Here is a 24,858-nt window from a genome sequence, read left to right as displayed (position 1 = left end):
TTATTTATCATAATAAAACAAACCATTGCCTGGTTTGGCCCAGTGCTCAGTGGAACAGGCTGCTCTGCTGTTGTGCTGGAGGGATTTGCCAAGTCTGTGGGGTGCAGGAGGGGGGACAGTGATTTTGGAATTTTTGCCTGTTTTTGAAATCCTGTCGTCATCCGAGCTCCTGTTTCTAGAGATCTCGTGGCCAGTGAGGGGTTTTTGGTGGATGGTGTTGTCTTTCCCCCACTATTTCCTTTTGTGCTTTAGCTGTTGAAAGGCTAAGGTTGCTGTGGAACAAGAAGCAGCAGTGGTTTGCTGTGTTGCAGATCCAGTGTCTGGCTCTGGTTGACTTACCTTTACAACTTCTGTGTCTTGGCTACCAGTGGATAGCCCAGTTCCTCTTGTTTCTTGGGAAAGGGTACTCTGATGTAATTTTAGGGTGGGGGTGGTGAAGTTATGAAGGTTTATGTTCAAAATTAATAGTCTGCTGTCACCTCTGGACCCTACTTTTTTGAGAAGCTCATACCTATTATTCTAAATATGAACCAAGCTCCTGCCTTAATACATAAATCCCATTGAGTGCCTACTTTTATGCTTAATGGAGTAAATAATTATAGTGGGAAGGTAAAATGTCATCAAGACTTATTCAGCAGTGCCAATAACCATGACAAATGAATAAGAATCAAGTCAATAGTAGCTTTACAAGACCTGTCAGCATCTGTCAGATTGAAATGGTTTTTCTGTTATTTAGGTCTTCTGAGACAATTTATGTAAATATGGCAAGGCTTGAATATTGTCTATGTACCTGAGTATGGAAACTGAATATAGCATGAAAATATGCTCCATGTTCACTTTTTTTTGGGCTGGGGGACATAAAGAAGCACTGTGGAAGGTGACAGCTGTATTTTGAGATGTGTAGTGATGCCTATGGATGTTTTCGGGTCTCTGATTACACAGTTACAAAACAAACCCACTTTTTTTTTTTCAGAATGCTCTGGATTCCTCAAGCAGGAACAAACAATTTCCTCCTTCCCTTTTCTCAACTGCTACCATTGACAATAAGATTTTTGCAATGAATAGCAGCTTTGGGAGTGCTTGCTTTTGGAATGAGACACCAAGTAATAAGTGATTGGTAGCAAGGATAGCCTTGCAAGTATGTTTTGCAGAGCAAAGGCATTCAGCATTTTTTTTAGCTTAACTACCACTTTTCAGAGTGTTATCATTTTTCCTTCTAAAAAATCAAAGAGTCAGTGTAAGCAAGCTTGTATAATGGGGCTATTCAGCCAGAAAATGCTTTGCAAGTGTGGGTGTATGGAGTACTGGAGTCTCCTCCACACTGTGTCTAGGGTTTTGCTTTCTGCTGTAGGACTGAGAAGGTTCATGGGTGGCTCTGCAGGATGGCCACAGGCAGCTGAGCCCCTGTGCCATGTAGGGGTGCCTGGCCCCCCTGACCTGGGGCCTGAGAGCTGCTCTGGTGTCCTCACACGTAATCCTCCCCTGCTGCTCCACTCCCCCTTGCACATGCAGCAAATGCAGTTATTCCCTGCTCACACACAGGCTTTGGGTGCTTATCCAAACAGCACTGACCTGAAGCTCTGAAATGAAACTGTGCAGAATGTCAAAAATGAGATTTGTTTGCTGACAGCTCGAAAGGAGAGGGGGGAGTTTTGATGAGAAATGTCAGTTATGGCATGGCTTGGTTACACAATGAAGCTAAGAGTGAACTGTATAATAAGAGTTTATTTTACAGATCTTAGCTCCTGGCCAGTGCCAAATGTTGTGGCACCTTGATAGAAGAGGAATTTGCCTCTACAAAATCACAGTGTATTACTGTATAAGCAAATTTGGTAAAACAGCCTGTCAAATATTAGGGATGGTCTGCTACAAATACAGCAGGTATTTGTCCCTGACACGATCTGCTTGCCTAAGCCTGTCCTTAGACTGAAAGAGTTCACTGCCCCTCTGCTTTGTGATGTTTTGTTTTTTATTTTGTTCAGTTTTTGACCTATTTACACGCATTACCTAATCAAGGTGGCAAGCTCATTTCCGGTATCCCTCTTGCATGGTCAAAGTGAAGGACTCTGAAAATCCCATTTCTGACCAAAGATAGTCTATTACACATTTTAATTGCATGCTAGAGGAACTATTACTGTGAAAATCATTTCTCAAGATTGGAGGCTGAAGATGATCATGCTGTATAATTCTTAAAGGCAGAAAGAAAGGCTAGGAAAAAAACAAAGCTTCTTAAAGCTCTGATATTTTGGACTGATTTCTTTGGCTTTAGATTTTAATATCAACACAGCCAGGCAAACAAGGCAAATAACTTTTAGTCCACAAGTCCATTTTGATGATCCTGTTTACTCTGATATACCTGATCAGATATTCCTCCAAAAACTGTTGCAAATTACTTCCTGTAAGAAAAGTGTTACAATAGGAATGCTGGACCTTAAGAGATGCCTTATAAATACAGACAATTTTAGGCTTCCCAAAAGCAAATCCTGCAGAGTTTGATCCATGAAAAACTTGATGTGAATTCAACAGTAAAATATAAAGAAAAATATAAAATATTTCTTTGGTTTGCACAAACCAGCAATGGATCGAGCTCTCATCCATGCTTGTGGGAAAACAGTGCTTGTTTTGAACGCAAATAAATGTATTTGAAAGGCAACATAATTTCTTTCTTCCTTGCAGTTACTATGACTTCTCTGCAGACTTCCTTTGTGTTTTCGACTTGTCAGAGTACATTTGCAGACATCTAATTAAAGCAGACCATTTAAAATAGTAAACCCACCAGTTTAAGCAACAGCAGTGCCCATGTTTTGCTTCTGTGACTGTTTATCAGAGTGGTTTATTGTACCACTGAATCTTTTCAAGGCTTTTCTCCCCTCTTCCTACCAGTTGTCTCTGTGCTGGGGCAGCTGCAGGGGAGGCAGCAAGGGGGAGGAGGAAGCCTCTAATGTGTTTTGTCCCAGCAACCATTGTGACTCTGTATGTGATAAAGCACTGGAGATGGTGCTGAGGGTGTGGAAACCCAGGACAGTGGGAATATTTCTCTGGGGTGCCCTGACCCCCAGGGCAGCACTGACTTTGGCCCTCATTCATGGAGAAAGTTTCCTGGACTTCAAGATAGACTAGAACCCACAAAAGTGTGAAATAGATTATAGAGAGTAGTGTTTGGTGAGAAATCTAGGTTTTGTGATTTTTAGTATGTAGTGGATGGAAGCAAGATGAAGGACACAGGGTGTCATCCTGGGTTTCTTCTTCATGCTTCTTCTTCATGGGTTTAGGTGGCATTTTGTATTTGGGCAGAAAAGTCTGCTTTGCAGGCCCTCAGGTTAAAGGGGAAAATAATCTAGGTGTCAGTTCTTCATTGGATAGTTTAGTCTTAAAAGACCTTGGAACAAGAGATTGCTGGCCATTTTGTGCCTTCTAATGGAAAGCTGCTGGACTCACAGTTGTGAGATTGGTTTACTAATAAGAAATAATAAATACCTGAGTTCAAACATGAAATACAGTCTCAAGTGCCTTCAATCCAGACCCAGAGAAACCCACAACCAGTACCCTGACAACAGGGGAGGGGGTAGAATGTTTGATTTTGTTACTATGTGCAGGTATGATTGGTGCTTTAATTATGTGACAGTACAGTCTGTCTCCTGCTGCTTTCCACTGATCCTAGCATTTGGGTCCTGCTTGTCTCTTGGAAGCTGCAAGCATCAGCACATATATTTTCCCAGGCTTGTGCAATATAAGGATGTGAATGTTCAAACATGACACTTAAATGTTGTTTAAACAAGTTCCTTGTTCATTCACAAAGCATGGACCTTTTAAATAACGTGTCCTTTCTGTACATGGAAGTCATGTTTTGTTTCAGTCACAGCAGCAGATGAAGTGATTGTTTAACCTTGTGTCTCCCTGCTGTCTCCGCAGTGCACGTACATCGAGATTGAGCAGGTGCCCAGGACTCACGCTGTGGTGCTCAGCAGGCCCTCCTGGCTGTGGGGGGCAGAAATGGGAGCTAACGAGCACGGAGTGTGTGTAGCTAACGAAGCTGTCGTGACCAGAGAACCAGCTTCTGAGTCTGAAGCCTTGCTAGGCATGGATCTTGTCAGGTGGGTGTCCTGCTGAGCTGTGCCCAGCCTTTCATCGTCAGCCTCAGGTGATGCTGGTACCAGGTAACAGCTCGTGGTGTTGGCGTAAGGAGATTTCAAAGCAATATAAGCAGGCTAGGTGGGGCTCCAGATACAGCTGAGTGAAAACTTAAAACACTTGCAATCTGAATTTAGCTACCAAGAATGTGCCAGTCTGTTGTGGTTCACTCAATCTACCTTGTCTACCTACCCTTCAGTCCAGCAGTGGCTAGTCTGACAGAGTAAGAGATATGATTACATTGTTAGTAAGGAACTGCTAACTAATTTGTAATATTAGAGTTCTGGTGTGCCCTTCATTCTCCCCCACTTTACAACAGCCTACTCTGACCTAAAAAGCTTATTCTGGGCTTATAGCCAACTGTGGGCATAAACAGACTCCTATGGCTTCCTTCAGCCCATGCATTCCAATGCAAGGCACTGCCCTTATTCAGATGCTGGCACACAGACTCCTGTGAGGCTGTTCATTGACAGCTGGCTCCCAAAAGCCTTGTGCTGCACTCTGAGTCTCAGCCTGCATGCTGATCCTGTGGTGAAGAGAATTTAAAGGAGGCTTGGGTGGGGGATGAAAGCTGAAAATGAAAGAAGAGAGAAAGTGTGGACTTATTACAAAGAGAAATGAAGCAAATGGACTCAATTCAAAGACTGAACAGGACAACAGCTGCATATTTAAGTAAATCAGTCTCAGACAAAATAGTCCTACTGGACTTTGCCCTGGGATACTTAATGAGCTGACTGAAGCAGTTACAGGTGAATTCTCATTTTTCTTGAGGACTCGTGAAAAACAGATGTTGAAGTTGACTGGAAAAAGTTAAATGTTGCGGCTATGCTTGATATTTTTAAAAAGATCTGTGATAAACCAGCTTAACCTCAGTTCCTGAAGCAGAAAAACCTCAAATATCAAGGAGTTGATAAATGCACAGTAATAACTGGTAGTCAAGAAAAATCCCCATCAAACTGTTCTACTTTACTCCTGCAATGAGTTAAGATATTTTATAGATAAAAGGATAGGAAATAGATACCTTGACTTTTAAGAGGATGTTAAAACCTTAGGAGTTATTCTTATGAGCAAGCTAGGAAGCATGGGTTAGAAGAACTTATTGTTAGGTGCATAAATACCTGAAACTGTAAGTGTTCCCTAACGTGTCTCTGCAGAAATGGTGTCTGCTTCCAGCTACCATAAATCAGGAGGAATATGGGCCAATTCCCATAGAGAATGCAGTGGAAATTGGAAATGTGATCAGAGAGCTATAAAATCTGACCAGTGACAAAATTATGAGGGAATTTGGGTTAACTTTCTCTTTGGTATTTTCTCTAAGCCCTGTATATACCGAAAGAATCTGTGGAGAAGCTGTACCTGACAGAACTAGTAAATTTAATTGCATCAAAGGAGGCTGAGTAGATGTGAGGGGTTGTTTCAGAAAGTATAGGACAACCTTTTGTGAAGAAAAGGACTTAGATGACTTTCTACTTTTATTTCTTCCGTCCTACCACAGTCCTTTTGAAACTTTTAACAAACCATTGATTTAAATGTCGATTTCTACTTACTTCTTACCCAGTTACTACATTCTCAAAGGACTGTTTAGCATTCAAATAAATATGTTATCCAACAGCTCTAGAATTACCCACACTAGCAAATCAGGACATACCAAAGTAAGGAGGCACTGCCACAAACTACACAAGTAATCATCACCTGTAGGTGCTACCCTTCTGCTCTTCCTTCTTACCTGCAGAAGAAATTGTAGTTCGGGTGCAGAGAGAGGATGCTTCAGGCAAGGGGAACCAGAGATGTGTTGTTACCATCTGCTGCTTGTTCCAGCCTAAGTGATTCTTTTTCTGATTTTGAAGACTTGGCCAGTTGAATTAAGTGTGTCTATTTCATGTCACCCCATAGAACAGAGAACAAAATTGATCTCTGTAGGCTGCAGTGAGGCAGCTGCCACCAGCTCTGCCTCTTTGATAGAGAATCACAGCATGTCAGAACACCTGAGTGATTCTTAACAAACTGATAAAGTTGTGTGATGGACTCCAGGGTTAGAAGCTGGTCCTATTCCATGCAGGCTGGTCCCCATCCCAGTTAATCTAAATTGAGGACATGGACCTAGTCATGACTTAGAGAAAATATGCTCCAGTACAAATTCCTAAGGAACCTTTTTTTTTCTGCTAAGGATTTATTCAAAAGCTGATTTTTAAAAGCTATACTAGTATTGTTGCATTAGTTAGTTTATCAGGATTTTCTCCAGGTTCTTAACTGCCTGCAGTTTTGGGGATTTTTTTGATGCACGGTTGCAACTATAAAGCACCTGTTCACTGAGGGAATCATGTTCTTCTGAAGAGTTCATGTACTGTGTTGCTGATAAGTTAGGACAGCATTATCACGCAAAAGATAAATATGGAGAAACCAGTAAATTATGCCCTTATTTTTGCATTTTTGGTCCTAATTTTAATCCCTATGCGTTTGTATTCTTTATTTGTTCTCTTCATCACAGGTGCAATAACTTTTTCAGAGCCACACAGAGATGCCAATCTTGGCAGGGAGTCAAGAATGCTCTTTAAAATGGTATTAATTTGTTTACCAATTTCTTTCCTTAGAGACCTCAAAGCTGAATAAAGTAAAATGCCATCAAGAATGTTAGTTAATTTGGAAAGCCTGCATTATGTAACTGATAGGTGAAGTTGAAAAGCTTAAGATAATATTGTTTTGACAATATGACAGCATATTGGAGGTACTTAGGCAGTGGATTGTACTAAATCACTGCAATTTTATTAACAAGTAATTCAAGCTCTCATCTGGCATTGAAATTGCTTCTAACTGTTCCTCCAGCTCACCTTGAAGGGTACTCTGAAGTGTGTTAGTGGGAGGATTATGCTGTGGTTGCCCTGGACACTGATGCTGAGATAATTGACAAGACTTAATTTTGTGGAAATGAGTTGTGTGGTTGTTGTGTAGGAAGGGTTTTTTTCTTTTTATTTTATTTTTTTCCTGTCCCTTGTGACTGACAGATAGGAGCAGCCAAGCAAAAGAAGAGCCTAGACATTTACTTAATGGAAATAAATGTAACATTGGAGCCATTTATAAAAAAAAATAATACCTAAAGGGTGCTTCTTCAGCCTGAATCCCTGCTGCAGTTTTGACAGTGAAAGCTAGGCTGTAACCATCTCAGATGGAACATTTTATGGAGACATTAAAGTTTTAGTGGGATGTTATGTCTCTTGGCAGGTTTTGATCTAAATGGTAGATAGATCAAAATGGTTTTGGTCATTAACTGGGGAGAAGGGAGCAGATTATCACTGAATCTAGTGGCTGTATGGTCACCAAGGTAGTTTTCAGTCCATTCACTTTCCTGTGGCAGGGACTGCTCTTAGGGAACAAATAGGACATGATTTTGGACTGAATTTTAAATTATGTCTCTGGTATGTGCCAAGACTGGCATAGCTGTGTTGGTCTGAAAAAGCATTGCACCAGTGATGAAAAGAATTAAGGAAAACCATAAAAGCAGAGGGACTAAAAATGGAGTCACCAGTACAAAACAAGTTTCAGCTAATGAGAAATTATGAGAGGGAAAGATCCTGTAAATGCAAGTAAGAAAATGATGGGGAAGGAACTGTCACTTTAACTTAAGCCTTGAAATTCTAGTTGGCTCTTGGCTCTTCTTTGTGAGTTTGTGAGAAATAGATGCTGCTGAGAGAGATGAAAACACTGCTTTCAATAATTCAGCCTAAAACAAGGCTAATGGTAGCCAAGTATTTAACAATGCAGAGCCACTGCAGGGAAGCATTGAGATAACAAATCTGTATTAAAATTATCAGTATCTGATTTGTCTACTGTAGTTTTTAGGAAAGAAACAGAGTAGTGTTTGCTTGTCATGTGATTTCAAGAAAAATGGAAAGAGCTAGCATAGATAGTATGCTTATGTCTAACAAAGTGATTTTCTTGGAACTGTCCATCAGTCAAAATTATTTTGTCCATAGAGCAGTTAGAGAAAGACAAACACAAAGGAAAATATTAAGGTGACAAAACAACAGAGAGAAATTTTGGACTGAACCAGGTAACTCCCAAAGGATGGAGGCATGGATACACTGTTGTTTGAAACACTGCATTTCCTCATTACCAGTAATTGGATTTTGGAACCAGTGAAATCGTTTGCAGTTCTGATTTCAACTTCTGGTTCCTGCTTTTGTTGTTGATTCAATTAGGGCTGTAAATTATATCAAGGGATTATTTAATGCCACTTACTCAAGGCAGGATACAGTCATTCCCTATGGCTTTGTAAAATTTATTACCACACCTCAGTTTGCTTTCCTGAAAAATACCCTTGCTTTGCTTCAACTTCCTTTTAAAACTCTGTTCTTTCAGGCATATGGTTGCTCTTTCTTCTGACAAAAGCCATATCTGGTATTCAAACAGTTTTTTGAGGAAGCCTCTGCAGGAGCTCTGAAGTATGACTGTGCACAAATGCTTGTCTTTACAGCATGTAGTATGCATAGAAGGATAACACCTGGTTTCCATGGCCAACCAGAGCATTGGGAAAGAGAGGTTGTGGAGAGGCTGTAATATTGAATACTCCTTCTCTTTTTAATAGCTGGTAATAATTATTTACAATTTCCCATCCTTGTACAGAAAAGTAACCTTGGTACAGCTGTTACTTAAAAAAAAAACAACTTGCGAATTGTCCTTCAAATGTATTCTGCCTGAGGAGGAGATAAATAGAGCATTGCATGTTTACAGTGCAGCTGAGATCATTGGTTGGTAATTGGACATTTTTGAAAAAACTTCAAGCCAGCTATGATAGGCTTGAGAGTAAAGAGCCAGCATAGAAAATCAAGACTAGAAAAAATAATTCTATAGCTCATCCTTTAGTAACTAATTAAAGTAAGAACTATTATATTAGGCATACCAGACACTTCAGTATTTTAGACTCAGATGAGTGCTGGTGTTTAAAAATAAAAACTTAAGGAGATCTCACTGTATCATTCCTCTCTGAGTCTCTGTTTTACCCTTTTCTCATAGACTTGGCCTAGAAAGGGGGGCAACAGCTAAAGAAGCATTGGATGTAATAGTTGCTCTGTTGGAAGAGCATGGACAAGGTGGAAATTATTATGAAGATGGGAGTTCGTGCCACACTTTCCAAAGTGCGTTTCTGATTGTGGACAGGAATGAAGCCTGGATACTGGAGACTTCTGGAAAGTATTGGGCAGCTGAAAAAATCACAGGTTAGTTTAGAACTCACAGCAAATCCTATTAAAAATAGCTGTAAAGAGTTGTCTTGGAAGAATTGGTCCTGAAGTCAGTGAGTTTAAATAAGTGACTAATGAATGCAAGTGTTTGATTAAATCACCAATTATAATTTTCTATATTTGCACTACTCTGACTTTTTTTTAATGTGTTGATTTGCATTTGCTGATGTGACTTAGCATTTTCTGCGAAGGTGGAGATTGTTGCCTTTATGCATAAACTATGCAATAATCATAATTTTTATATTCAATAGGTGTATTTTCCAAGATTTATTTTCTGTTTGGAGCAGGTCAGATGGTATTTTTGATGGAGTTAATGCCCAAATTATTACTTACAAATCTAAAATATTGTGAGGAAAGGATAACCATTGATAGTTTAAACAAAAGGGCTTTTTTCAGATGATAAATTGAATGGGTTGCTGGTGGTGGTTCCTTTACTGAAATAGATATTCTCCCTTCATATCCCTGTTTTTTAAATGATGCAAAACAATAATTTTCTGCTCTTTAAACTTGTAAATGGTTTCTTTTTCTGTATGTGTGAAGCCAGAGCTGCCAAACTAACTTCTAGAATTCACTGGCTTAGTGGATGAATTTATTTAAAACTTTTCCAGCATATATAGGCTGCTTAATATAATATGATTTTTAAGGCCTGTATTTAATTTATTCTCATCTTAATCTTGAAGAGATTTTTATTTTCATAAGAGTAGAGCTTTTACAAATGTATTTATGTTTGAATGAAGTGAAAATTCAGAGTGTTCAAGAGGACTTTTGTCATCCATGACTTGAGCTATGACAGATCCATTTAATATTCTCTCCTCCTTTCCCCCTAAATGATTAAAGGTAGGAGATAGAAGGTATGGGAAGGAGCACAGAAATATCACCAGGCTGTGCAGTGTTGTGTGATGGCCTGCTGTCAGTCCTTGCACCAAGCAGGAATCAGTTTCCTTCACAGAGGTGGTGTTTTCCCAAGTAAAGCTTGCATTTTAGGGATACCTAGAGGTGTCCTTAAAGGTTATCTGGCACGAACAGATACCAAACATAGAGGAGGGAAGACTGAAAATGCTGTCCTGATGAAACCCCAGTTCTGGCAAGCAGCTGACTCCTGAGGTTCCTGGGATTATGCAGCGACAGCCTGCCTTCTTCTCTTGACCTGCCTGCCTGATATTTGAAGAACAGTGGGTTTTATTTAGCAGTTTTAGCTGCATCAGCAGTCCATAACCTTCACGTCCTCCTTCCCAGCAAATAAACTGTTGCCTTCATCTGCTGCTTGCAGCTTTTTGAAATGATTCTGCAGCTCTGTTCTGGTTTCTACCAGCACATTGCTCTCAGGAGGTCCCTGTGAGCTGCAGATAAGTAGTTTCCACCTCCTGCAGCCCTGCAGGAAAGGCTGCTGGCTATGGAAGAACTCTACATTTCTTACTTTGTTCAGAGGGGTCTTTTTTTGCAGCCATAAGTGTGCCTCTTAAGCTTTCAAATGAATGCACAAATGCTGTTAAAATGGGGAAAATGTGTCATTCCCTAGTGTGAAAGCATATCTTTTCCTGACTATCCTCAGAGTTCTGATATTACTGTAAAGATCATAGTGAGTGTTTATCAAGCAACTCTCTGAAAATAATTTAAGAATAAATACTTCAAAATCCTTTCAATTAATGTTCCTGAGTCTCAGTTGAAAAATTTGATCAATAATTTTCTTTTTGGTGGTAGATCAAACCCATGAAAAATATTTTGCATGAGTTTATAAATGTAATACTTAAAGAGCTCTTTAAAGAGTGGCTTGCCTAGCTGGACATGAATACAAATATCCTCATCACTCAAGTAAAGAAAATTCCCAGGAAAGTATGCTGTTTGAAAGGGTGAGTCAGAATAAGCTGTCAGTGACCCTGTGTAAGTCAGAATTGGATGCCAGGGACTTTTTCACAGAATGATGCACAGAATTTCCTGAAGTTGTTACCCCTTATTTAAATTGCATGCATGGGGCACTGCAAAAGCAAACTAACTTTTTTGGAAGGCAGTATTAAAAACTTTCACAACTACAGGTTTTGTTTTTGTCTAAGAAATTATTTGTGCCAAATTCCAGAATCTGTGTTTATTTTACTTTATAGTTTTACTTTATCATCTCTTTCTTTGGCTTCCAATACATTTGCTTTATTCTCTCTGAGGAATATCTGCAGCAACCACTGCCATGCTGTGGATATATGGTTATAAGCACTGCAGTATGTTTGATAAAAGGAACTAAAAAAAACCCATTCAGTACTCTTTGGAGGCTACTTACACAGTCTTTTTACTTCATGCCATTTTAAAATCTAAGATAAAAGAATTGTAATTTGAACTTGCAGCTTACAGTGAAACTGTTTCTCAGCTGGAAGCTTAAAGCAGTTGTAGTGATTTTAAAAACATTTTCCAAATTCTTAATTTTGAAGGGCAAGGAAGGTTCATTAAATGCAGCTCTGCTGAAATATACTTTGAAATCAAGTCAGATCTGAAGCCTTCTTGTGCCTGTGGGGAATATGCCACTAGAAAAATATTAGGTGCCTTTGGCATTTGGATACCACCATTGCTTTGTGGTCAGAAGGTGTGAGATGTGGACTGGGAAACTGGCATTCTGTCTAAATCCCACTGTTAATCACAGGTGTCAGTGTCTCAGCAGGGCACAGAGGATTGAGCTCTGCAACCTGCAGGGATTGGTAATTCTGTGCATGTGTAATTATATAGTTACACAGTCATGCCAAATGCACACACTAACCAATGGATTAATTTGTTTCCTAATTGATATGACATTTTCCTTCCAGCTTCTCCCAGGAAAACTGTATTAATGTTCTCTTTTAATATGTGGCTCTTTCTAGAGGGAGTGAAATGCATTTGCAATCAGCTTTCATTAACTACAAAAATTGATGCTGAGCATCCTGAACTAAGGGATTATGTGAAAAGTCAAGGCTGGTGGAATGGAGACTCTGACTTCAATTTTTCTGAAGTGTTTTCTCTTGCTGATGACCATTTAGCCTGTTGTTCTGGCAGGGAGAGCCTAGAAAAACAAGGTGGTAAGTGTTGAACTAATTTTCTGTGGGCACACTGGGTTTTTTTAGTCACTGCTGCCTCCTTTTCAGGCATTCTGTCCAGAATTACATGTGGCTGAGAACACCTCTAGATGTAAACTGTGTAGGAAGGAGGATCAGAACTAAAGACTGTTCCTAAATTTGCCACTATTTAGGGTGGAGCCCTTAATGTCACCCCCAAGGTTTCAAAACAGGATTGCAATTACAAAGTAACTTCCTTCAGTGCTCTGATGTGCATGATGTGCTACTGCATCTGTGCTTTCCTGTAATTTTAGTGGCCCTACCTAACACTAAAATTATACTATTTTAAAAAAAAAGGCCTCACATATCAAAGATTGAGCTCAGTGGAATCTGTATTGTGGGGAAAATGTAGATTTAACCTTTTGGGGAAAGTTTCAAGAGCACAGTTTAAGGAAGAGCAGTTGCAAACTGAAATCCCTTTTTCTTTGTTGAGCAGGACAAAGCTACTGAAACAGACATTGTGCTATTCTCTGCAGTCAAAGGAAGGGTTTATTTCCAGACTCAGACTTATTACTGACTTCAGTTTGCTGCAGCTGGCCAAAACACCTCTGAAATGGACAGCCTGCAGCAGTGCATGGGAATGCATGAAAAATAGCACAAATTATAATTTTCTAAAAAACCCTTTACTACACATGTGAATTTACTGGACTGTTGGCATTTTCACATGTGGGTAAATGTTCGGAAGAGTGTAGAGATGAGAAATTTGTTGCACTGCAGAGTTCTTACAAAAGCTGTAGCACTGCAGGGAGTGTGGTTAGTGTCTGAGGCAGATACAGTAACTCTAAAGGACTATAGGTAAAAGATCTAAATAAATCTGGATTATAGCACTAAAAACCCCGAGGGCCCCTACAGACAGATGGCTATGGCTGAAAATCTTGCAGGCTGCTGAGTCATTCTGTGTCTCCTGGTGTGTTGAGGCACCTGTGCATGCAGGTTTGAGTCACTGCAGAGCCTGAGAAGGTGTGGGGAAGAAGCCTGACCTGCAAAAGGAGAAAACATGGAGGGGCAATGGGGGAAAGCTGGGATGAACACAGGCAGGAGACACAGTGAGAACAGAGGGGTTTGGAGAAAAATCTTGGTGCCTAGGTCTGCTGCTGTAACACTCTGTGACTGCAAGATGATGTTTCAAAATTTTGACTGAGAATGGAAATTGAGAAGTGGAAATTGAGAAAATCAGGGTGTTCTCATTCTGTCCTGCTTGGGTAGAGGAAAATTGATGTTTTAAGTAAGTAGTCTGTTCATAGTGACTGCTAAAGCAGTATTACAGCCTTCTTCCTTAAAATGTACCTTTTTAATAGCATTTCTGCTATTGAAGCATTACCTGGCAATTACCATGCCTAATTAATACTTCTTACCATTCTCATTTACTAGCTAAGCATGTTCTTTCTGAATATTCATTGCTTAAGTAGAAACTCTTAACTGGGATTTGTGACATGCCCATGGCAAGTGTCAGTGGCCATTTTAGGCCAAAGCTTGTTCAGGCTAAAATCCTTACCTGGGCTCCAAGCCATTGAACACTCAGGAATGTTTTCCCCCCTCCATATAGGTGACGTTTCTGCACAAGCTATGATTGATGTCCTGCGTGACAAGGACAGTGGTGTCTGTGTGGACTCTGAATCTTTCCTTACTACAGCTAGCATAGTGTCTGTTCTGCCTCAGGACCCTAGTTTTCCCTGTATTCACTACTTCACTGGCACGCCCGACCCTTCAAGGTAAGCCACAGCACTGGGCTCCCTGGGGTGCAGAGCAGTGATGGGCTCAAAGGTAACAAACAAACCCTGCCTCCCAAACTGGAACATCAGGAGCATGTTCTAACCAGAAGTGCAGTCAGTGCTCTGAGATGTGCAATCTGACAGTCCTGTGTTACTGAGCTTCCAGGGGAAATGCACTTTATGCAGGGCCAGGAATTCCAGTGTAGTTGCTTTCCACCTGGAAAGTTGTTGAGATGATGAAGTTGGGGACTTCCCAAGTCACTTCTCTTGAACAGGCAGGTGCAAAACTCCAGCAAATGAAGTGTTGTGAGAGGGGTTGTGTACTCCAGGTAGCTTCATATGATATCAAAATGTTAACACAGCAAAACATCTGCAAGTTGCTGGGATTCAAGCATGTCTTTTATTCGAGGGACAATTTCCAGTTGGTTTACATGGTGTCCTCTCTAGCTGGAAGTAGCTGAGGAGATTAAGGAACTCATGGGCCAGATCATCAAAGATTGATGAATTATCTTGTGTTTTAAACAGAATCCACTTGGGATTCACAGAAATTAAATGAAACCAATTGCAATTATTCAGGAGATCTGCCACTTGCATTGAGGTAAAGAGATTATGGAGAGAAGAAAATGGTGCCCTTGAACAGCTCACATTCCTGTCAGAGGACTGGTAGTAACCATTAGGTTTTACTGAGGGCTGTGGAAGTCATCCATGCCAAAGGGACTTTCCACCCACCTTGCATTATGCAACTCAGACTTTCAGGGTTAAGTGTCAATTTTAAACTTGCTTACCCAAACTTTTCTTTGAGTTGATGCAAATCCTCTGCAATAAAAAGGAGCAAGGCTTCAAATTATTTGTTGGGATTTCTGTCCATTTGAAGGTCGAAAACCTGCCTTAAAAGCCTTGTTTAGAGACCTCTCTTGCTTTATTCAACACTGCAATGCATTAAGAAAGAATTATTTTAAACGCAGCTAGTGAGTCACGTAAATTCTTAGTCAGCAAGGCTTTGTGACACTGATGGAAAGGGTTGCAGCACTGAACCTGCTGACTGTACACAGGCAGTGGTTATTAATTGTGTGTTGCACAAGTCTTCACTCTTGGCAGGTTCTTCTCTGCAGAATGCAGGGTGCTTTATTGTTCTGTATCTAAAGAAAAGGAAGGCAGTTGTTCTGTTCACTTGCCAAAACCTATTTTCAGCTTCTCAGGAATGAAGATTCTGTATTGATGGGGTTTTTTGTTTGTCTCTCTTAGGAGTTCAGATCCAAATTCAGTGTTAAAATAATTTGAGAAATGTCACAATATTGGTAGCCCTTGTCTTCCCTGAGCTCTTGAAGTAGGATTCTAAAGTGCTGTTGTTGATATGGAAAATCCTCTGATATTGAGCAAGATATGTAATCTTCCCTGCTCCACGCAAGTGTTTTTTTCTGAATTATTAAAACTTAAATCTGGAAAGAGGAGGAGAGATGCCAGTGGGAACAGAGGAGAAAAACTGATGTGAGGCCGAATGTTGAGATTTGTTACAAAAAAACTTGGAGGAGAAAAATCAATGCTACTCTTCTAAAGAAGTGGCAGAACTGGCATGAGGACACCAGAAAATCTTATAGGTAAAAGGGGTAATAAGTTTTTGCAATAATTGCCAAACCCAGTTCTTTTAAAGCACGTAGATTTGTTTTGCTTGACCAGTACCAAGTCTCTAACCTTGCCCATGCCTAGTGTAGATGAATTACCTATGCTGCTCTGTATGTGTTGTTTTAAAATAACCTGGTGAACATTTCAATAACATATACGAAATGTCTCTTATTACTGCAAGGAGTAATTCTTATTTCTTTCAGGTCCATATTTAAACCCTTTATTTTTGTTGATGATGTAAAATTAGTACCAAAAGTGCAGTCTCCTTCTTTTGGCAATGATGATCCTGCTAAAAAGATACCTCGATTCCAGGAGAAGCCAGATCGTAGGCATGAATTGTACAAGGCACATGAATGGGCCCGATCTCTCCTGGAGAACGATCAGGTAAGAGCTGTGGCACCTGGAATTAAAGAACTGAAGTTGTTGGAACCCTGAATACTGAGAGTACATGGCTTTCTGTGCTGAAAGGCACAGACTTTCAAGAGAGCATTACATTTGACTTGAGACTATGGAGAAGGCTTCTAAAATTGAAGGACAACTGAGATTATAGGTATGTAATTTGAATAGAAGTCAGTGTAGATTGCCAACTCCATAACTTAGTTCACAGTCACTCAGTGAAAAACATTCTCTGAATATTCTTAGAATCCTTGAGAGTTTAGCTTGAATAATGATGCCCTCTGAAGGACAAACTGTTCTGCCTAGTTTTTGTTGTCCTGAGAGTATAGCTCTGTTCCATTACTTCTACAAAATGAAAAGTCAAACTGTTAAGCTGATTATCTTGTTCAATCCCCACTGTGCATAGAGTCTTTTTAGTGATTAGAGCACTGGATGCTCATGCAACATTATATCAGGATTATGTGCTAGGAAGAGGGCAGGAGTGTCGTGATTTAAATCATATGCTGGATTAAGAACGACATAGTTTGGAAAGGTATTTTTCTTGAAGGAAAAATTTGGACATGACAGTTTTGCAAGTCTTGTGTTTTGCAATTCAATGCATTTCTGTTAATTTTTAACTGAAAATGCTATATGAGAAGAAAGGACACTTTGCAGTGCCATGCAGTACATGGGACTGAAAACCTGAGAGCTGAAAACCTTCCATGGTAAAACCTTAGTGTTGAAGATCTCTTAGGCAATTAATTTTGGAATAAGTAAAGTCAGGAAGGGGATTATTCTGTATTGCTTTTCCAGATGATTGAGATAGAACTTTTGACGTCATTGTGCAGGTAGCTCAACAACTTCTCAACATTTGCAATTACAACTACAGCAGTAAACTGGATAAGTGGTTTTAGGGAAGTGAAACAGAGGGAAAGATGACCAAGGCACACCTGTCAAGCTTTTATGGGTATTCAGGCAATTTGTGGAAGACCCTCACATAGTTGGATTGAAGTCCCACAGAGGATTGGCTTTTCTACAGTTTTCCTCTGTGTGTATTTGCATGGGTCAGAGTGTTGCTATCATAACAACATTCAGACCTACCCACTATTGATAAAGGAAGCTATGATAACCTTTGCTAGTACAAACATTATTTAAATGCAGTTTGGCTAGATTATTAATTTCTTGGAATGGTGTACTTTAAAATCTGTGGCCTCTGGTGACATTGTTTTAATGTGCAGCTGGCTCTCGTATTATTGTGCAAGATGACTTAGGGAAGACCTGGAAGAGGCATCTTAGCATCTTGTGGACTCTTGCCTGATAAAGTCCCCACAATGTGACACCAATAGTTGTGGTAGAAAAGAAAATGCAGTTTCTGCTCAGGTTTCATGTTATAAAAGCTGCTCATCCAAAAGCCTAAACCTTAGGTGAGATGACCTGCTCTTTCTGGACAAAATTCTAAGAAAAATCCCAAAAAACTCAGAACCACCACTCATTCTAAATGACTTTGGTTTACCCTGAAACTCAGTTTTGAAAGCTGCAAGCAAAACAAGCAGCACTTCTCCATTAAATAAAAAAGAAAATAAGAAAAAACAAGAGTTTAAATAACATCTGGATAAAATGAAATTACACCTTTTCCAGGAGTAAATTTTCTAGAAACACAAAGAGCAGTAAATCAGAATGGCACACAAGACCTCCCTGGGATCTACAGTCTTAATACTGTTACATGACACATCATTTCAGATCTATTCATCATCTTGCAGGTGTTGACTTGAGAGATGCACATGCAAATACCACAATCTGTTCAATTCTTAGGGCTTCCAGTCTTCTCACATAGTTCTGTTAGTAGGATTACAAGCTTAAGAACTTGCTTTACCTCTTTTATATGTACAAGCCTTGTATAATTTTCCTCTATCCATCTTTCACCCTCTTCCTTTTTTGCTTTAAACTTATCAACTCCTTTTTGATTATTTTTCTTAATGCACAAAATGTCCAGGACTGTTCCTTTAAGCCTTTGGCCATCCAAAATAACTAATAACAGAAGTAGTTTGTACTTAAAAAGGCTTTTTCTTTTTAAAAATATTTGAAATTATTTCTGTTACAAAGAGAGTAAAATGCTTTAATGAGCCTGTTTGCTGGTTAACTGAGTTTGGTTATTTCATGCCTTTAGGATAAAGGCCAGAAACTGATGAGGATTATGTTAGACCTTGAAAAACAAGGTTTAGAAGCAATGGAAGATATCCTTTCTCGTACAGAGATTCTGGATCCAGCTGAAGTAGTGGATCTTTTCTATGACTGTGTTGACACAGAACTAAAGTTCTTCAAATAAAGTAAGCAAACAATTCTTTAGGTACTACTCTACCAGTGAATGTGAAATGTTGGATCTGATTCTGAACCTCCTCCTCTTTTCACTAAGCTGAGGATGTTAAGAATTGGTTTCAAACCCATCTTTGTACCTGCTCAGCTTGTCTCCAAAGTCCCTTTTCCCTATGCTGCATTGCAGGTGATTTTTTTTTTTTTCAATTTCACTCTTGCTTGGCATGGATTTTCAACAAATTTTATCTCATTTCAGCTACAGTGGCTATTGTTAGCCTTTTCACTGGAAGACTGCAATGCTCTTCAAGCCTTGAAAGAAAGTCTTCACACTTGTGATTTTGCAGGAAAAAACATTTCTAGAGGAAAAAATGTTACTTGCTAGCTGTATCCGGTTAACAAATTGCTTTCCTTCGTCCAATCTTGTGGTGTTCCTGTTTGTGTATGTATATAGTGAAAGGAGAAAGTCACTGACTGGTCCAATTACTGTGTGCATGCTGGCTAATTTAGTACAGAATGTTAAAACATGTATGTTGGGCAACCAATTAAAGTAAAGATTTAACTTCATCAGGCTAATTGCCATATTGTCATTGAAAGCAATCTGGTTTTCCCTCTGTTGCTCAGGACTGGGCTTGCAGCAAAGCTGGCTTGCATTTTTCTCTTCTTGCCAGTTCATACAGAGTTGAAATGGTAGAGTTAAAAATCACAGTTTGAGACAGGCAGGAAGGTAAGTCCTGGCTCTTGACCTTGTTGTGCTGGCCTCATATGGCCACATCTGGTTGCAGTAACTCAGCACCTGACATTATGCCTGTACAAATTACCAGAATTCAGTCCCCAGGTTAAGTTCTGCCCTCGCCCTCAGCCAGCTTGTGTTTGTAGTGCACCTGACTGCTGCTCCAGAACTGAGTCCTGAAGTGCAGAGCCAGCCTGGATCTGCAGAGATCTACACATATTGGCTTTTAAGATGCAATTAATAACGTGTCAGATTTATATACAAGCTACAGATTTGGAATCTTTTAAAGGAATAGATGCTGGACATTGATAAGTACCTGGCTATTCTCCATCTTTCTGCCTTTGTACTGCTGAACAGTTCCTAGTAATCTCTGCTGTGAGCCACATGGCTGATGAATCCATTAAGTACCAGTGAGTTGCTGGTGGGTGTGGCAATCCAGCTGGTTAGGCTTAGAAATGGCTGTCCCATGCTTCCTTACATTAGGTGCAGTGCTGCAGCATGCTTCCCTTCCTCCACAGTCCTACAGGCAGACCTGCTTCTCATTGTGTTTTCTTCTTGTGGAAGTGAGGTAGGGCAAACACTGAGAATTACACCAGTAAACACTGTGTCCAGTGAAGATGGATGGTGGGTTTTTTTCATACATGAGGGTTGAAAGAGGACGTCCATGTCTTTAGTAAGTGGAAGTTAACATATGGAGTTAAAATCCTTCACTGTTTGAGAAAATGGATGGTGAAGAACCACGGGCTTCTGTATTGAGGAAGTAAAACTCCTTAGAAAGCAGAAACACACCTCAAGTTGAAACTGTAAAAGTTGTGCATCAGGGAAATAAGTCATTGCCATATTGGCACACTGCATTCTCAGGATTTTTAAAATGAAATTGTTCCATTCAGACTCATTACTTTGGTATTGCCTTATATGACAAATGGCAATTGGACAAGAAAATATGGGGCCTTTTCACTTACAGAAAACAAGGAAGAATATATTTTTTTCTTAAGGCCTACCTAATAATCTCCCATTCACAATGAAACCCTCCCATGCTGTCTATCCTAGGAGAAACTCCTGTGTCTAAGTATTTTAAAGTGTAGACAATAGGAGAAGGAAATATTCAAGTAAGATCCCTGAAATTTAGCTGCTCTGTGTGGCAACCAGAGGAGGGGCTGACTGCAAGAAGCACACTTGATTTCAGAAAGAATTGGGGGGGATGAAGCCTACTGAAAGAGAAATGTGCTTTTTCCAGCTGCCCATAACTGAAGTAAATGGATTTCCCATGAAATCACATCTCTTGATAGGAGTAGCTGGGTATTTCTGCACAATCAGGGAACAGGAATAAAATGATTGCTCCAGTGAGAGGACAAAAATTAGGATGTACTACTTCTCACAGTTATTTTGCAAGACTTGGATCTAATCTTTGAGAACTCGGAGGGAGGCAAGATGAAAGAAGTGAGTGTTCCTGTTAAAAACATGTATCTTATTTGCCTGTTTCTTAAGAAAGAAGAAAGCAACACTTGCAATTATCTCATGGGCGTTTATGTCCTTATGTGGAACTGCTTACATGACAGAATGAATAAATTGTTTTGAGCACAGTGATCCAGGTAGTAATTTTCTAATAGTATGTTGATTTTGCTTTAGTTGTATAGTGCATTTAAAAACCAAAACCAGCTGTGGTACAGCAACATGGTTGGGTGCAGTCACTAGAAACCAGAGCAACTGCATGGTCTTAGTATTTGCAGTGGTCTTGAACAGAGGTGTGTCTCAGTGGAAGGACACAGTGGGACTTGTGGGATCAGCTGTCTCAGGGTGACAGCCAGTGTGATCCTCTGTATCTCCAGATGCTTCAATGGATCCTGAATGACAAATATATGGAAACATTTCAGAAATGCTAGCAAATAGGCACAGGATTTCTCATTTCATCCTTGAAAGATGCTGTTTATTTCTAAAATACCCAAACCATAATAAAAAATGGAGTAAAATTTTCTTCTACTTTATGTATCTGCTGGCAGGTAGTCTAGAATTAGTTTTAAAATCCTTAGGAAGGTACTTACTAGAGAGAAGTACAAAAATTCCAGAGTAAAGGAGAGCCAACAATATGCCACTTTTAATAATACTGTAACAAAATAATTTTTAAAACAGTATTCAACTTTTCCAGTTGTTTGAGAAGCAATGTAGATGTAGACCCCTGTTTGTTACTACATTCATGCATATTTATCAAGTAACTACAGTAAGTGACACTATTGGTCAAAGCATCACCACTTTTTTTTCTTTTCACCTGATGTACAGCAAGTAATCACAATAGGCTAAAAACAGATTAATGTTGATTTCTTGGAGTCCTATGGGTGAAGAGCTTCTTACCCCTACACCCTCTCACACCATGAATGTGTGTGTGGGAATAGTTACAGCATAACTGAGCTGCTGTAACAACAAAGAGAAAAGCAGGGATGTCAAGATGCAGTTACCTGTCTTTTCCTAAAAGTTTTGTTCAAAGGCAATACCATGGGGAAAGATCATCAATGACCTATAACATTATTACACCTCTAACTGAGGGGAATTGATGGCAATCATATAAATTAATGCCTAACTGTAATAGCCTGGCTGTTAGCACCAGACTCACCCTGGAACAGTAGTATTCTTTTTCAGACTGGTGAATCATGGAATCATTTATACTGGAAAACAACTCTTGAGATCATCTAATCCAGCTGTTAACCCAGCACTGCCAAGTCCACCACTAAACCATGTCTCTGTGATGCCTTGTGAAGGCTGACCTAGAACAGAGACTAGACAGAGTTAAAGAATAAAGCAGGTATTATTAGAAGGCCTCAATGACTACACCTTGGGAAGTACACCCAAGATGAACCCAAAATGGTCACAAAATAGATGACCAGTCATGCGGTCTCTCACTTTTATAAGTTCTGGTCCATTAGCATATTGGAGTTAATTATAGCTTTAGATTATGAAGTCCCATCCTTCTTGGTTTTCTCTCTTCCTTCCACTGTTGTTTATACTCTTGGGCCTGAAATTTGGATCATTTGCCCTTGGTCCCCAGAACCAAGGGTCCTTTGTCTACCTATTCTGTGAAGAGACCTTACTATTCCCTAATATGAAGCTCAGAATTACACACTAAAGTGGTACAGAATCTGAAAAATGTAAAAGCTAAAACCTGAGGCATCACCTGAGTGCCATATCTACAAGTATTTTAAATACCTGTAGGTATTAAATGGTGACTTCCACCACTTCCCTGAGAAGCCTCCAATGCCTGACCACCTTCCTGGCGAAGATGTTTTTCCAAATATCAAATCTAAACCTCCCCTGGCACAGCTTGAGGGCATTTCTTCTTGTCCAGTACCTTTTTACTTGAGAGAAGTGACTGACCCCTACATTGGTACAGTATCCTTTTGGGTTACAGAGAGCAATGAGGGCCCCTCTGAACGTCCTCAAGCCAGCATGTTGTTGGCCTTCTTGACTACCTGAGCACACACTGGCCTCTGTTTAGCCACTGTCAGCCAGCACACCCCAGTCCTTCAGTGTCAGGCAGATTTCCAGCCACTCTGCTCCCAGCGGTGCCTTAGGTTGTTGTAACCCAGGTCTAGGAACCCAGAAAAGCTGTAAAAAGGGGAATCAAAGGGTGGTTAGGATTGAAAGGGATGGCTACAGGTCATCTGGTCCAACACCCCTGGCCAAACAGTCTCCTACTGCCAGCTGCCGAGGACAAAGTCCAGATGGCTTTTGATTATCTTTAAGGCATGAGATTCTACAAGGTCTGTGGGCAACCTGTACCAAAGCTTACTCACTTGCACAGTCAAAAAGTGCTGTCTGATGTTCTGCACCTCCTGTGTTGCGGCTGCCCATTTCCTCTGGTTCTGTCACTGGACATCAGAGAAAAGAGTCTGGCTCCATCTTTATACCCTCCCTTCAAATACTTATATTCATTGGAGAGATCCCCTCTGAGCCTTCTCTTTTCTAGGTTGATCAGTCCCAGCTCTCTCAGCCTTTCCTCATAGGAGAGATGCTCCCAGCCCCTTCATCACCTTTGTAGGACTCTCTCTGCAGCATGGCCATGTCTTCTTTGCACTGGGGAGCCCAGAATTCGGACACAGCACATGTGGCCACACACCAGGTGTGGCCTCACTAGTGCTGAGCAGAGGGGAAGAATCACTTCCCTGACACCTCCCTGGCACCACTCCTCCCAAGGCACAAGAATAAGGGTAATAAATGCTAGAAACAGACATCTTAGGACCAGATTTGAACATCTGTGATCCAAACACCTTAGCCAAGGTCTGAATATTAAAAGCAGTAGTTCCAGTCTTGTCTGCTGCTAGACTGTTACTTTTCCCAACCAACTCTATTTGAGACGAGAACCACTTTGGGGACTGAGTGTTCCACGTGGTGTGTTTCAGACAATGAACCTTCACTGTGAACAGTAGTAGCTCTAAAATGTAGGTTTTGGACCCCTCATCCAAAGGCTTTGGAATTGCTGGGTAAAGGCAATCTATCACAGAAAAGGTAAATCCCCACTTTGCCAGCAGGAAAAGACAGGACATGTGCCCTTACATACACTCATCACAGCACGTGTATTCACACACACCATTTCCATTTCTTGCTTACAATAGAGCAACTTCCTTTTCCTCTACTTTGGAAAGGTTCTGTCATCTTTGTCAAGTCCATGACCACCCTACCCAGCTGGGCTTCTTCAGACACTATCCTATAAGGATACGTAATCATTAGGAGGTAGGCTCATTAGCAGCCACAGCTCCTTGGCATCTCCTCTTCATGCTTCATGAGAAAAGGGTTGTGGGCCCATCCCTTCATGAAAGTGACATCCTGCTGCAATCTGAGGCCAGGCAGAATGAAAGAAGTGAGGAAACATAAAAACAGACTAAAGATAGCATATTAGTTTAACAGTTCATTGAAAAAAATGTCTAAAGAATAACTGGAGAATTTCCAAAAATTATGATGGAAGGGGAAAAAAGAACTACAGGCACGTAGCACAAAACATTCTGAGGTAACACTGTCAGCACAATAAGAATGACAATTGTTTCAACACTACAAAGAATTTAAATTTTATGCTGCTTTGCTTAAAAAATATTCACCTATATACAGTAATTTAAAAGCCTGTACTAACATTCCTGTAGTACGTAGGCCAGTTCAAAAGGTATAATTTATATTGTTTTACAGTTTATAGAAATGTTAATATTGCAGTACTTGTGACTCAAGTACAATATATCACTGCAACAGGGACCCCTTCTGTCTTATATATTATCTTGATCTTCTTTTTTAATACTAGTCCAGAGAACATCAGAAGACTCTTCTTATCTCACGTGTGTTCTTAATGGAGGATTTTTAGAGGGATCTGTAAATAGATAGGACAGATTTTAAACAGGGATTTTGGATGCAGTTACATAGCAGGGATGCTGCATTTATCTGCTACCCCTGGTATATACATATGTATGTTTACATACATACACACACATATTGCTTGTGCTCTGCAGCTCTTCAGTAAAAAGTCAGAATATACAGCAGACAATTTAGCATTTAGCCTGACTGAGGCTGCTATGAAAAGTCATGCTAAGTACCTTAGCATGGAAACAAAAAAAAAAAAAGGTTAATTAAAGTTGGAGATCTAAATAATACAGAAAATTGGGTTTTATAGAAAAGCAGAATATGGGCATGAG

The 24,858-nt window shown here is 40.1% G+C and overlaps 2 protein-coding genes across 14 annotated transcripts in view; one reads left to right on the top strand and one right to left on the bottom strand.

The window, feature by feature from the left end:
• SCRN1 (secernin 1) overlaps positions 1–19,026 on the top strand; it is a 37,710-nt gene extending 18,684 nt beyond the window's left edge. For both annotated transcript variants that reach the window (XM_064704562.1, XM_064704561.1), the window contains exons 3-9: positions 3,913–4,094; positions 9,142–9,344; positions 12,209–12,403; positions 13,986–14,151; positions 15,978–16,158; positions 18,317–18,476; positions 18,719–19,026. In XM_064704562.1, coding sequence (XP_064560632.1) covers positions 3,913–4,094; positions 9,142–9,344; positions 12,209–12,403; positions 13,986–14,151; positions 15,978–16,158; positions 18,317–18,475 — 1,086 coding nt within the window. In that variant the 3' untranslated portion in view covers position 18,476; positions 18,719–19,026. The remainder of the gene's footprint in view (positions 1–3,912; positions 4,095–9,141; positions 9,345–12,208; positions 12,404–13,985; positions 14,152–15,977; positions 16,159–18,316; positions 18,477–18,718) is intronic.
• A 2,236-nt stretch (positions 19,027–21,262) lies between these two features.
• WIPF3 (WAS/WASL interacting protein family member 3) overlaps positions 21,263–24,858 on the bottom strand; it is a 38,355-nt gene continuing 34,759 nt past the window's right edge. For all 12 annotated transcript variants that reach the window (XM_064704555.1, XM_064704556.1, XM_064704547.1 and 9 more), the window contains one exon: positions 21,263–24,536. In XM_064704555.1, the coding sequence (XP_064560625.1) occupies positions 24,496–24,536 (41 nt within the window). In that variant the 3' untranslated portion in view covers positions 21,263–24,495. The remainder of the gene's footprint in view (positions 24,537–24,858) is intronic.

Source organism: Zonotrichia leucophrys, chromosome 2, assembly GCF_028769735.1.
Source record: "Zonotrichia leucophrys gambelii isolate GWCS_2022_RI chromosome 2, RI_Zleu_2.0, whole genome shotgun sequence".
Classification (NCBI taxonomy): Eukaryota; Metazoa; Chordata; class Aves; order Passeriformes; family Passerellidae; genus Zonotrichia; species Zonotrichia leucophrys.
The sequence above is the reverse complement of the archived record's forward strand: the minus strand, read 5'-3'. Positions and strand labels throughout refer to the sequence as shown.